This window comes from Schistocerca serialis, chromosome 10, assembly GCF_023864345.2.
Source record: "Schistocerca serialis cubense isolate TAMUIC-IGC-003099 chromosome 10, iqSchSeri2.2, whole genome shotgun sequence".
Classification (NCBI taxonomy): domain Eukaryota; kingdom Metazoa; phylum Arthropoda; class Insecta; order Orthoptera; family Acrididae; genus Schistocerca; species Schistocerca serialis.
In genome coordinates this window covers 137,474,462-137,487,068 of record NC_064647.1, presented here as the reverse complement: position 1 = coordinate 137,487,068, position 12,607 = coordinate 137,474,462, and the positions used below count along the sequence as shown (strand labels likewise).

At 46.7% G+C, this 12,607-nt stretch overlaps 1 protein-coding gene across 1 annotated transcript in view; it reads left to right on the top strand.

Annotated features, from left to right (window-relative positions):
- LOC126424614 (nascent polypeptide-associated complex subunit alpha, muscle-specific form-like) overlaps positions 1–12,607 on the top strand; it is a 163,328-nt gene that overhangs the window by 76,030 nt on the left and 74,691 nt on the right. The window contains exon 8 of the mRNA XM_050087352.1: positions 11,513–11,710. Coding sequence (XP_049943309.1) covers positions 11,513–11,710 — 198 coding nt within the window. The remainder of the gene's footprint in view (positions 1–11,512; positions 11,711–12,607) is intronic.

Below are 12,607 nucleotides of genomic sequence, written 5' to 3'. Positions count from 1 at the left end.
CCGAACCACCAAAACAGGTATCCATATGATAAATAATATCATAAGGACGAATGTAGGTGTTCCATGTTATTGCATTATCGGAGATTAACTGAACAGCTTTAAATTTCGTGGCTGTCAGACAGGATCATCTTCCTGCACGATAACGGCCGGCCCCACACTGCCAATCGGACGGAGGCTACACTTGAGCGATTGCCTTGGGAAGCACTGCAGCGTCCTCCATACCGCCCGGATCCTTCACCGTGTGGCTTTCACGTGCTCGACGACCTGAATAAAGACGTGCAAGGACGTCGGTTTCAGTTTGACAAGGAACAGAAAGAGTGAGAACGAGGGGTGGTAGTTCTGCAAGCTTCGCAGAAGAGTTTCTGTGAGCTTTGGGAGGTAGGAGACGAGGTACTGGCGGAATTGTAGCTGTGAGGATGGGTCTTGAGTCGTGCTTGGTAGAGCGTTTGCCCACGAAAGGCAAAGGTCCCGAGTTCGAGGCTCTGGCAGGAAGTTACATATCAGCGCACACTCCGCTGCAGAGTGAAAATCTCATTCTGGAAGAGTGAGAACGGTAGTGGATATGCCAGCCGCCGGCCGTATTCTGCAGGACAGGAACTGATAGTCTCGTCTTAACGTATACGCTGATTGCTTTCGCATGGAACCAATCCATCGTGTACTGCAGATGAAATGTTTTCACTTGACTGCCCCTCAAATTTAGCTAAATAAAAACACGTAACAGGAAGTCTGAGAGACTGCGGCCGCCGTTTCATGCGGCGGTGTAATGCGACCACTGTGACCGGCGGTTATCGCTTTGAAAAAACGCTGTAGCCGTAAATTTTCTGAATAAAGCCATCTGTATCGCTTAGAGCAAATGTCGGAGTAAGCCAACGGCGTACTATCCGGAGTAGCGCTATGCCTAGCAAAGCATTGCGGTTTTCAAACGAACCTGTAGTTTCCTGCCAGATTTTCTTTTAACTTTTTCCAACGTGAGATTTTTAGAGAAATTTGAGATGGTAATTAGTCCTATAGATAACAGCCATTTAAAAATTAATCAGTCCCCAGGAGCCAGACGAGGAAATACAGTAGAAGCACACTGGACTCGGATTCGGGCCAGCGGCGGTTCAAATACCCTGATCCAGCTGTCCCGATTTAGATTTTGAATCATTTCTTTAAATCGCCGAACGTGAAACCTTAATTTTTTTTCCTTCCTACGAAGAACCGGACTAACGTACTTTTGTACAACGTACTTATTGCTTACAGAAGTTGACTATCTATTGTAGCAGGCATACTCTCTCCAGTGTAAGATATTCTTCTGAAAATGTCTGGGTGGCTGTGAGCTGAAATATCGTGGTAAGATTTCGACGTCATCCGGCTGCAATCTCGACAAACCATAGAATTCTCACTAAGCTGAGAAAACGCCTACCTATAGGTAGACATCAGTATTGTAGGCTGTGGGGCTGGTGGAGTACTTTCACCATAACATGTCGGGTTGCCAACATGCTAGGGATAATGGCGTCATTAACATGGTGCAAATTTAAAAATGCAGAATTCCACTGATGGAAATCCAAAAACGCATGATGGGATGTTAAAAAATATATCCAGGACTCGGCAGAAATGCTGGGAATAAGTTCAGGGATTGTAGAGGATGTCTTGAACAAATCGAGGATAGGAGCCCGTGTCCGGAAACGTTGTGCAAAGACGCTACCGAGCGTCAGAGTTATATGTGCCGGCGCCTGCCACTAGGCAACCCCTTCGCCAACAAACGTGGTTTTGTACGCTGATGTACCGTAGCCAGAACATCTCGCGATGTTGTTTGTTATTCGGTGTTAGCTACTGATTACCACGACTGTCACTGGGGAAGAAGGAGCTAGCCACTAGGTAGAAGGGCCTTACCTCCTATGAACGTTCCCTTGGTGGATCAGACACGGCTTTCCTTCTGCAGTTTATTTTTTTCTTATGTACCGAAACACACTGAACATTTTGGAGGGTTCCAGGAGATAAATATACAGCGCACTGAAACTTACTCCGAGAGGATCATTCACCGCATTCGTATGAGACTGGGCCGTTCTACGCAGCAACCAGCTCAGTCTTCTCCAGTGGCGATCGTGGCAGTCAGTCGCCATCACTGAGTAACAAACAACACCGCGAGGCGTTCCGGCTACGGTATGTCAGCGTAGAAAGGCACGTTTTCTGCCGAAGGGACGACTAAGTGGCAGGCGCCGGTGAAACGCCCCGCTTATTACGCAGGACAGGACAGGTAGCTTAAATTGTGGAAAGGGGCCAAAATAAGGGGCTGTCAGTTACACTCGAACATACAACTTTATTATTTGATCAAACATAACAAGAGGCCAAAAAAAAATTTTTTTTAAACACACACCCATAATCTTTGGGACTTAATTATCGGCTGAAAGCCACTTTAATTTTAAAACGGCTCAAGGCCAATAACTTAAAACGCAACCACAGTCATAAATTTAAAAGGTAAGCCTTATCTTCAAACAGTTCTTTAGTTAGGCTGAAATAAACAAGTTAAATTCAAATCGGCTGAAGGTCTAACACTTAAAACTCCATAACTTTAATATTTTTTTAATATCAAAGGCCTTACGTGAAACAGTTCTTTTATTTAGGCTGAAAGCCTTAAGAGCAAAAGAACTCAAACTCCAAATCAGCTGAAGGCCAAAGACTTAAAAACAAATGCAACAACATTAAAAATTTTTAAATTCTAAAGGCCTTACGTGACACAGTTCTTTGAACTAGGCTGAAGGCCTTAAGAGCAAAACAAGTCGGCTAGAAGCCATACAAGTGCAAACAAGAAGAACAAATAAAAAAAAATAGGGCACTACACTCAAGAGCGCTCAGATGTTAGAGGGTCGGCCTGGAATTCCACTAATGCTTGCTTAGGTGAGACAGGCAGTCGGGCCAACCATTCACGATCCGGTGACAACCCAACCGATCGTCAGTCAATGGACTCATGATCAAGATCAGTTCCGCTCCACACTTGCACCAAAACACTAACGGTGCTAACAGCGGAGACCGGAACAACAATCAGAATGGATCCCAGACAACACATAAGTGGTGGACGACTCGAATACACATCGTCTAATCAGATGACCGACCAAACGGCCAAGCAAGGTCGTTGCCACTCAAATCATGTGTGTCGGCAACCGTCGGGCGAGTGACGGCTATTCGCGCCTCGCTGGCGCTGCATGCCCCGCTGGTGCTACAACGTGACTGCTCCAACGGACCAACTGCTACGCATCAGCACGGAGACAGCACTAAAATAACTGGGCAGTGAACATCACAGGCAACACACAATATCACAAACACTTGGACAAAGAACACGACCAATGCTAAAAGCAGCTACTGTGCAATCACCAGGACGAACCACGAGTTGAGACACACACCGCAAACCATAAGCGATCGGCGAGCAAATACACGTCTTCCGGTAAGACGACCAACCGACGATCAACCAAGACCATTCCCAGCCATGTGTGCCCGCAACGGTCGGGCGAGTCATAGCTATCCGAACCTCACTGCCGCTCCAGCCCGACCGATCTTCTGCTGCGTCCCAACTGTCCGACTGCCCGGTCCGAACTGTATTGCTGGCGCCTTCCAATTCACTTCATTGCCCGGTCCGAACTGCATTGCTGGCGCGTTCCAACTCACTTCATTGCCCGGTCCGAACTGCATTGCTGGCGCGTTCCAACTCACTTCATTGCCCGGTCCGAACTGCATTGCTGGCGCGTTCCAACTCACTTCATTGCCCGGTCCGAACTGTATTGCTGGCGCATTGCAACTCACTTCATTGCCCGGTCCGAACTGTATTGCTGGCGCGTTCCAACTCACTTCATTGCCCGGTCCGAACTGCATTGCTGGCGCGTTCCAACTCACTTCATTGCCCGGTCCGAACTGTATTGCTGGCGCGTTCCAACTCACTTCATTGCTTGGTCCGAACTGCATTGCTGGCGCGTTCCAACTCACTTCATTGCCCGGTCCGAACTGTATTGCTGGCGCGTTCCAACTCACTTCATTGCTTGGTCCGAACTGCATTGCTGGCGCGTTCCAACTCACTTCATTGCCCGGTCCGAACTGTATTGCTGGCGCGTTCCAACTCACTTCATTGCCCGGTCCGAACTGCATTGCTGGCGTGTTCCAACTCACTTCATTGCCCGGTCCAAACTCTATTGCTGGCGCGTTCCAACTCACTTCATTGCCCGGTCCAAACTCTATTGCTGGCGCGTTCCAACTCACTTCATTGCTTGGTCCGAACTGCATTGCTGGCGCGTTCCAACTCACTTCATTGCCCGGTCCGAACTGTATTGCTGGCGCGTTCCAACTCACTTCATTGCCCGGTCCGAACTGCATTGCTGGCGCGTTCCAACTCACTTCATTGCCCGGTCCGAACTGTATTGCTGGCGCGTTCCAACTCACTTCATTGCTTGGTCCGAACTGCATTGCTGGCGCGTTCCAACTCACTTCATTGCCCGGTCCGAACTGTATTGACGGCGCGTTCCAACTCACTTCATTGCCCAGTCCGAACTGCATTGCTGGCGCGTTCCAACTCACTTCATTGCCCGGTCCGAACTGTATTGCTGGCGCATTGCAACTCACTTCATTGCCCGGTCCGAACTGCATTGTTGGCGCGTTCCAACTCACTTCATTGCCCGGTCCGAACTGCATTGCTGGCGCGTTCCAACTCACTTCATTGCTTGGTCCGAACTGCATTGCTGGCGCGTTCCAACTCACTTCATTGCCCGGTCCGAACTGCATTGCTGGCGCGTTCCAACTCACTTCATTGCCCGGTCCAAACTCTATTGCTGGCGCGTTGCAACTCGTTGGACGATACACGACGACTAGGAACTAATAGCAGTCCGGCAAAGATAATACGGCAGGGCCTATATCGATAAGCGCTGCTGCTGCCGCTCACGGGCAGGCAAGGTAGCAACTCAGTGACACCAGTAATTGAAAATTAAAATAACGAGGTGGCACTTACGGTAAAAACAGGGTGTTAAATAACAGATGGCACGAACACGAGCCACGCACGCCTCAGCTTGCAACTTCCGACTCTGTAGCGCCGCTGGGTGACGCTTCGAGACACACGTTCCTGTCTTCGATTGGTTCCTCAAGACACCCTCTACAACGATATTGCAGTGCCTGTGTCGCTGAAGAAAATAATGCAGCGTCTTATTTATCCACCGATACTGGGCAGCAATTTTCAGTTAAAATGTCCTCCCCTCTGATGTGTGTGTAAATACAGGTTGTGACGCAGAAGCAACAGCATACGGAAGTTCGGGTCTGGCCGTGACTCGCGCAGAGGATAGCCAAACGGTTAAGGCGACCGCTGCCGTAAATTTGGAAATCCGGATTCGGGTTACGATCCGGCACAAATGTTAACTGTCATAATTCCTTTATACAGCTGATAGTTGTTCGTATTCGCTACTGTGAATACATTTGATATACCCTCTACAGTCCCTCGAAGTTTGTCGCAACTTTTCTGGGACACCCTGCATAAGGCCAATATGGCGGAAGTAACACAGTTGTGCATTCTACCCTGTTCTCTTCCTCTCTCCGACCAATCCCAGTGTAGGAGGGAGCCAATCAGCATGTAGTTCCAATAAATAAATACATTTTTTTAAAACTCGAACAGTCCACGGGTGTACTGCCGGCCCATAGTGTACAGCAGACGACCAGAGGGGGCGAGACAATTACACCGACGCCACCACAGACGCAGACGCCAGCGTCTCATGCCCGCCGACGCCCGGCCGCGGCCGCGGACCGCGGAGAGAACGCCTCGCAGGGGGAGGGGATTTAAGACGGCCGCCCGTCCTCAGGAGCTCACTTCGTCAGCGCACCTGACGATGGCCACATGTCTGATAGCCGAAATATTGTGCTTGTCGGACACTATCGAACGGCTGTACACCCGTGGACTGTTCGAGCAAGAAATACGTCGGGAGAAACTGAAGAGTTACACATTTTTAAAAATCCAACTAGCCAGCTTATGCTTGTAGCGCTTTCCCCTCCCAGTCTCCGGAAGTTATTAAAATGCTGCCTCAAAATTGCGTCAAGTTCGAAGATATTTAACATAAAATTATCAGGACGGTGCATAAGTTCGGAGCGCTTTAGTTTGTATACATGTATTCTGCTTGCTAAGAGTTTATTTATCGAGTGTCATTTTTTTATTTGGAGTTCACTGTTGCTGTCTGAGTACATATATTGTCATTTTGTCGTTTGGAGGTTGCTAGTGGAGCTGTGGACGCCGGAAAATGGAATGCCAAGTGGACATATCGATACCTTTGCGACATATTCTTCTGTTTGAGTTCAGTGGAGTGGTGGCAGCAGCGGAGCCATCCAGAAACATTTGCGCCGTGGATGGGGATAGTGCCATATTAGACAGGTGGATCGTTTTGACATTAGTGACTCTCCACGTTCAGAAAGACCTTCGGGGGTTGCTGAAGATCGTTTAAACACATTAATCCACAATGATGCACGTCAGTACACTCAAGAGCTGGCAAATGTCATGAGATACTTTCATGCAATAGGGACGGTTCAAAAATTCAATTTTTGAGGCCGCATGCTCCAAGCCACAATCATAAAAAATCGGTGGGTGGCCGTTTGTGCATCTCTGCTTGCTCGTTACCTATTGGCTCGTGAACAACTCCGACCGTTCCTATACTGTACCATTACTGGTGACGCGAAATGGTGTCTTTATGCTGACATAAGGAAAAGAAGGGGATGGTTCAGCCCATACAAAGCAGCAGCGCCCCGTACAATGACCTGCGCGCATCCACAAAAGACAACATTATGCATATGGTGGAACAGTGACGGTGTGGTGTAGTACGAGTTGCTCCCTCGAGGTGTGAACTTCGCCGCTGACATTTATTGTCAACAGCGTGAAGTGACGCTACGCCTCGATAACGCCGGCCCGCATTCTTCTAGGCTCAGAGAGAAGCACTACACAGCAGTTGGGTTGGCCTGTCACTCCGCAGCCACCTTGTTCGCCTGATCTTGCGCCCTCAGATTTTCACCTTTTCCGCTCTCTATCGAACAGCTTTCAAGGAAATTCCTTCGGCGAGTTCTTCGCCTCAAAACCACGTGATTTCTACAGTCGCCGAATCTAAAAGTTACCCAGCGATGGCAAACTGTTGTAACTAGTGGAGAACACATTTTTATAACTCAAGTAACTGTTGCGTTTATCTGTTGTGTTCATTAAACGTACGGAAAAACGTTACGAACTCGCGCACCAACCCAATACGCAGCCTTGTTGCGCATTATTTCCGTGAAGTTCAGTGATTGTCACGTTCACATACAAACCTGTGTTCTTAATCAGCCTAAAATAGGTTCAAAGATATGCATTCTTTATGTAAAATAGCTTAAAATGTTTGCCTCTGTATTACATACACACGCACTCTCCCGGCGTGCTCCTGTAATTATCCAGAAACTACGTAAAGGGTGTAGCTTGCAATATGTCATACTACTACACGAGAGTAAATAGTGTTCGTACCGCGTAAAAAACACGTCTGGTATCGAAGCCAGTCAAACATTATAATGACCCACTCAAGTTAATTTTTTTCCACGTCTGTGACGCTTAGCAAGTATCAGAATATTCTTTCCACGTCTAGGAAACCTGCAAAAACACGTCAGCAACCCCAAGAAGTGCAATTTTTACGCAATTTTGGTGTCGGAAACGTGACTGCGATGTCTAAAGTAAGTATCCGAATGATATTTTCATGCCTAACCACATATGGCCTACTAAAAAGGTACCTAAGCGCCTTGTGGAATATGAAAATGAGTATAAAACACACACTCCATAAATACTTAAAAACTAACTTTTGCTTATGCAGTGTGATTGACTAATTAGTAATATGTCACTATTGAAGATGTGTTTTGCTGTAAATACTATTCTTTAAAACTTCAAAATGGCTAAGTAAGATCAGCTGCTGCCTTAAGCTGATGTTGCCTGCCTCCACCAACAGGTGGCAGCTTTCAAACTTCGCTCCGCGCCCACACTTGGTTTAACTAACGGCAGCACTTCACTTCAAATTAATCATTTTCCGTATCTGTGATGCTCGTCACGTATCACAGTGTTCTTTCCAAGTTTAAAATGTCTGCAAAAATGCGCCCGCAATGTAAAAAAGTGTAATATTTACATCAAATGTCGGTATGTAATTTTCTACGTACACAAAATACGTCTGATTGATGCCTAAAACATTATTGTGAACTCTAAAGTAAGTATTCCAGTGTAATTCATTAGGTTTGATTTGGTGTAAAGTCACAGCACATCTTCTACAATTAAATATTTCCGTATATAATTGTTCTCAAGCTTTATTGTAGAAGGGACGGAGGTATGGGATCATGTTGTACGCTGGAAAAACGTAATTTATAATACTGATTGAGAATAATTCCTTATATTACAAATGAAACAACCCTACTAGAGATTAAGTACAATAATAACCTTTGGCAAAGGTGTCAAAATTTACTATCGGAGCCATGATGCCAAGGGTCTCTAAAACGTTTCTAGACTTATTTCATACAATCACGTACTAAATACCACCAACCTCGAGTAGAATACATGATGTGAAAATACGAGGCCTGTTCAGAAAGTAAGCTCCGATTGATTGCCAAATTGAAACCACAGTGAACATCAGAAATGTTTTACTTGTAACAATTAGCTACACCTTTCAGCTACTTCTCTACGTAGTCGCCGTTCTGACTTAGACTTTTGTCATAGCGTTGTACCAACTTTTCAATAGCCTCATCATAGAAGGCAGCCGCCAGTGCTTTCCGCCAATTCTCCACGCTGGCCTACACCTCGTTGTCTGTGTCAAAATGTTGTCTTCAAAGACAGCGGTTCATGTGACCAGAGATGAAACTCAGGGGGAGACAATTGCGGACTGTATTGTGGGTAATCTAACATTTCCATTTGAAAACGATGCAGGAGCATCTTCATTGCCCCTGCAGAATGCGGCTGAGAATTGTCGTGAAGACGAAACAGCACGACAGTTATGTAATGTTAGCTGCATAGCTTCAGGCGAAATTTCTCACCAGGCCCTCGTACTTGGCGGCAGACACTATTTTCTAGACATCTTTACGCACTCACTGCGAGCTCAGAAATGAGAAGAGCGACGTGATGCTAACTGGGGTTATACTAGAGACACTACCCAACACATCTGTGCAAAGCTTTATCGGATTTTCATAGTCGTTTCCATTTCGCGACCGATCGGAGCTTACTTTCTGAACGCCCCTCGTATATATGTCATATAGCCAAAAGACAAACAAACTGAGGAAAAAACATAAAAGGAAGGACGGTTTTATTGCCTTGTAGGACTTGAACTGCATATTTTTAGTAATGCACAACGAGGACTTCTATGTTTAAAAGCATCGTAACTGAAGACTGACGGAAGTGAAACACCTCGAAATAATATGCTGCAACAAGACAGTCAGTATGTCGAAAGCAAACTGTTTGTTTGTTTGATTGGTTGATTGAACTGCTTATCACTTTTAGAGCGCAAAAAAAGTATTGTGGGCGGCTTATCGTTTGTCATGATGAATTTCAGGCGTCACCACAAGCACATAATACAATTTGTGGTATTTTATTCATCTCGTGTCTGGAGCAACTTGATACATTTTTGAGACAAGCTGATAACACGTTCTATTTTTGAAATAAAATTTTGCCCTCCTCCATCTTTTTTTTTAAATTAGCCTCCATCTCATGATGTCACACATTCAGAATAATTGACCTCACTTGACATCACCGTGGCTGAGGATCATCGATGACATAATAGCAAAAATGCCATTATTGGGACATGAAGCGCGACATCTATATGCGAATCCATTGCTATGGGGTAAACGGGCGAATGGACGAGGGGGCGCCTTTCACTTTTTGCCGTTGGCCGTTTGCATTCGCCGTTGGCCACTGGCCGTTACTCATTCGCCATTTGCCCATACACCTCTCAGCACGAGTTTCGGGTCTACATCATGAACTACTGATAGCATTTTTCTACGACGCCATCATTAACCTTCAGCGTTGGTGACGGCACGTGAGGTGAATGATCTTGATCATGTGACATCATCAAAATAACGGAGACATCATCAAAATAACTGATAATTTATAAAATAAAAGATGGAGGTGGTCGAAATTATGCTTCATCGAGAGAAAATGTATTAGCTTGCCCCAAACATGTCCCAACTATGAGATTCAAATTACAAACTTTGCTATGTGCTTGTGGTGACATCTGGAATTCATCACAGAACACGATAAGCTACCTTCATATACTTTTTGTACTCGATAAGTCATTTTACCAAAAACTTTACTTTCGATATATCGACTCCGTCTTGTGCCACCATCTTCTTTGGAGCTGTTTCATATGCCATTATCTTTGCTTGTGCTGCGTGTAAAAATATGAGAACCTTTCGTTGTGTACTTGAAAAATCAGCAGTGTAAGCCGTACGGTAGAAGAGAATCGCCAAATCACTTTCCTCATTCCTTCTTTCCTGTATGTTGTTCACGCAGTTTGTCTTTTGGCTAGAGAGTGTATATATATATATATATATATATATATATGTGTGTGTGTGTGTGTGTGTGTGTGTGTGTGTGTGTGTGTGTGTGTGTGTGTGTGTTTTCCTTGTCAAACCGCTACGTACTACCGCGGGTTTGGGAGAAACCGTCCGATTTCGACGCGCCTGGTATTATGCTGTACGTATATTGATCGGTTGATAAAAGTTTTAATGAAGAACTTATCTTTACTGTGTGTGTGGTATCTCGCCCGATTCCACAATTTCTCTGAGCAGCGTACGTATCTAAGTGTGTCATTTGTTACGAGCTGATCGTATCGTTGGAGATAGCTATCTTCGCTGCGAAATTCGGATAAGGCTGTTACAACGGATTAAAAAGACGAGTATCTTTTCTATGCCACCGACGTTGGCGTGCTATTGCGGCAGTTGTTGACGGAAGCCACGCTCTGCTCGAGCTGGGAAGTGCGCCATCAAGTCGCGAACGATCAGTTACTGAAACATTACTTAGCTCTGTTCGTCGAGTCTTAACTGGGCGGTTGCCGCTGTGAAAAATCGTGAGACAGGTCTCTTTCTCTTGTTGACATCACTGAATTTGGAGGGGAAGTCAGTTGTTATCTATTGTCGTTACACCCCCGTGCGCATAGCATGCGAAACCGTACGCGTCTTGTGAGCGTCGGCTTAGGATCATGTTACGAGTCACGTGGTCTGAGGTGAGGCGAAGCAGTGATGGAAGGAGGCACAGTCACCTAGAGGCAGTTCAAGATCTTACTGCCGACAGTACGCGAGCCGTAACCGCCGAGGTAAAACTAATTATCCACTCACAATCGGACTTTCCTGCTATGCAACTACTGATATGGGCAGTCGGACAAGAACTGAATAAGTATGAGGTGTAGAAGAGGACATTAGTAAACCTTGCTCACTCTTGTGTTCTTGTTGGGCTAACCGCCAGAAGCCAGTCGTTGGCAGAGTATAGTGTTTAAGTTCAGATTTGAGGAAGTGGTGTGTGGTTGTTGTGCGGCAGCCGAAGAAGGTGGTGCGGCGCAAGCGGAACCGCGGCGAGCTGACAATGGACCTGAAGGACATGGTGGTGCGCAAGCGCATGGCCTCGCTGAACGCGTCAGCCATCCTGGCCGCCAGCTACTCCGTCGAGAAGCGGCCGCCGCGGCTGCCCGCGCCCGACGGCCGCAAGAAGCAGTACCGGAAGCCGGCCAAGCACAAGGTGCGTACTGCTCCACACCGACCACTAACCGACACCATCTGTCCTACTACTTTTATAAAACATATTAATTACGCCACCAGTTTCGACACTACATCAGTGTCACCTTAGGCCCCTATGCAAACTGAACTCTCGGTGCATTAGGACAAGCACCATGTATACTCACTGCTCTCAAGGATTTCTGCAAATTTATGACGACCTGTACTCCCACATGCACTTCAGTGATGGATCAGTTCTTCCCCCCTAACTCTCACCCCTTCACCCATTTCTCCCTCCCCCCCATCCTTCACACCCTTTTGTCTACCTCTCCGCCCCTCTGTCTCTACCTCCCCGCCCCTCTGTCTCTACCTCCCCGCCCCTCTGTCTCTACCTCTCTTTGTCGGTTATAAATTTCTTATATTAATATAGGAGCGTTTTCAGTGCCATACACACGTTCATTTGATGTAAAATACACGCTACGAATAACATATCATTGAGAACTGCATCAGTATCATAAGCAGTAGTTCGCGTCTTTTAATAATTCAGTTCATACGTGTTATTTGTAACCACACATTTTGTAACTGATAACACATGTAGAGAAGGCAAAATAGCGTGGTGCAGGCCACTGATAAATTAAGCGAGTAACTTTGTTTTCTTAGTGACAGTATGTACTGTTCCTCGCATACTGTTAGCGTAATACGACTGGAACAAACGGATGGTCCCACTGGTTACTTTCTAGGGCGGAGCGCAAGAGAAGGAGAAGAGCGCAGAAGACAGCGGCCCAGGGGAAGGAGAGGCCGCCCTCGCAGCCGCCTCCGCGGCGCCCACCGCCCCCTCGGCACCCGGTGCCACCCCCGAAGGTGGGTCGCCAGTGGTGGCGCAGACGGAGGTCGTGGCGCCGCCGCCCGCCCCCGCTCCCGC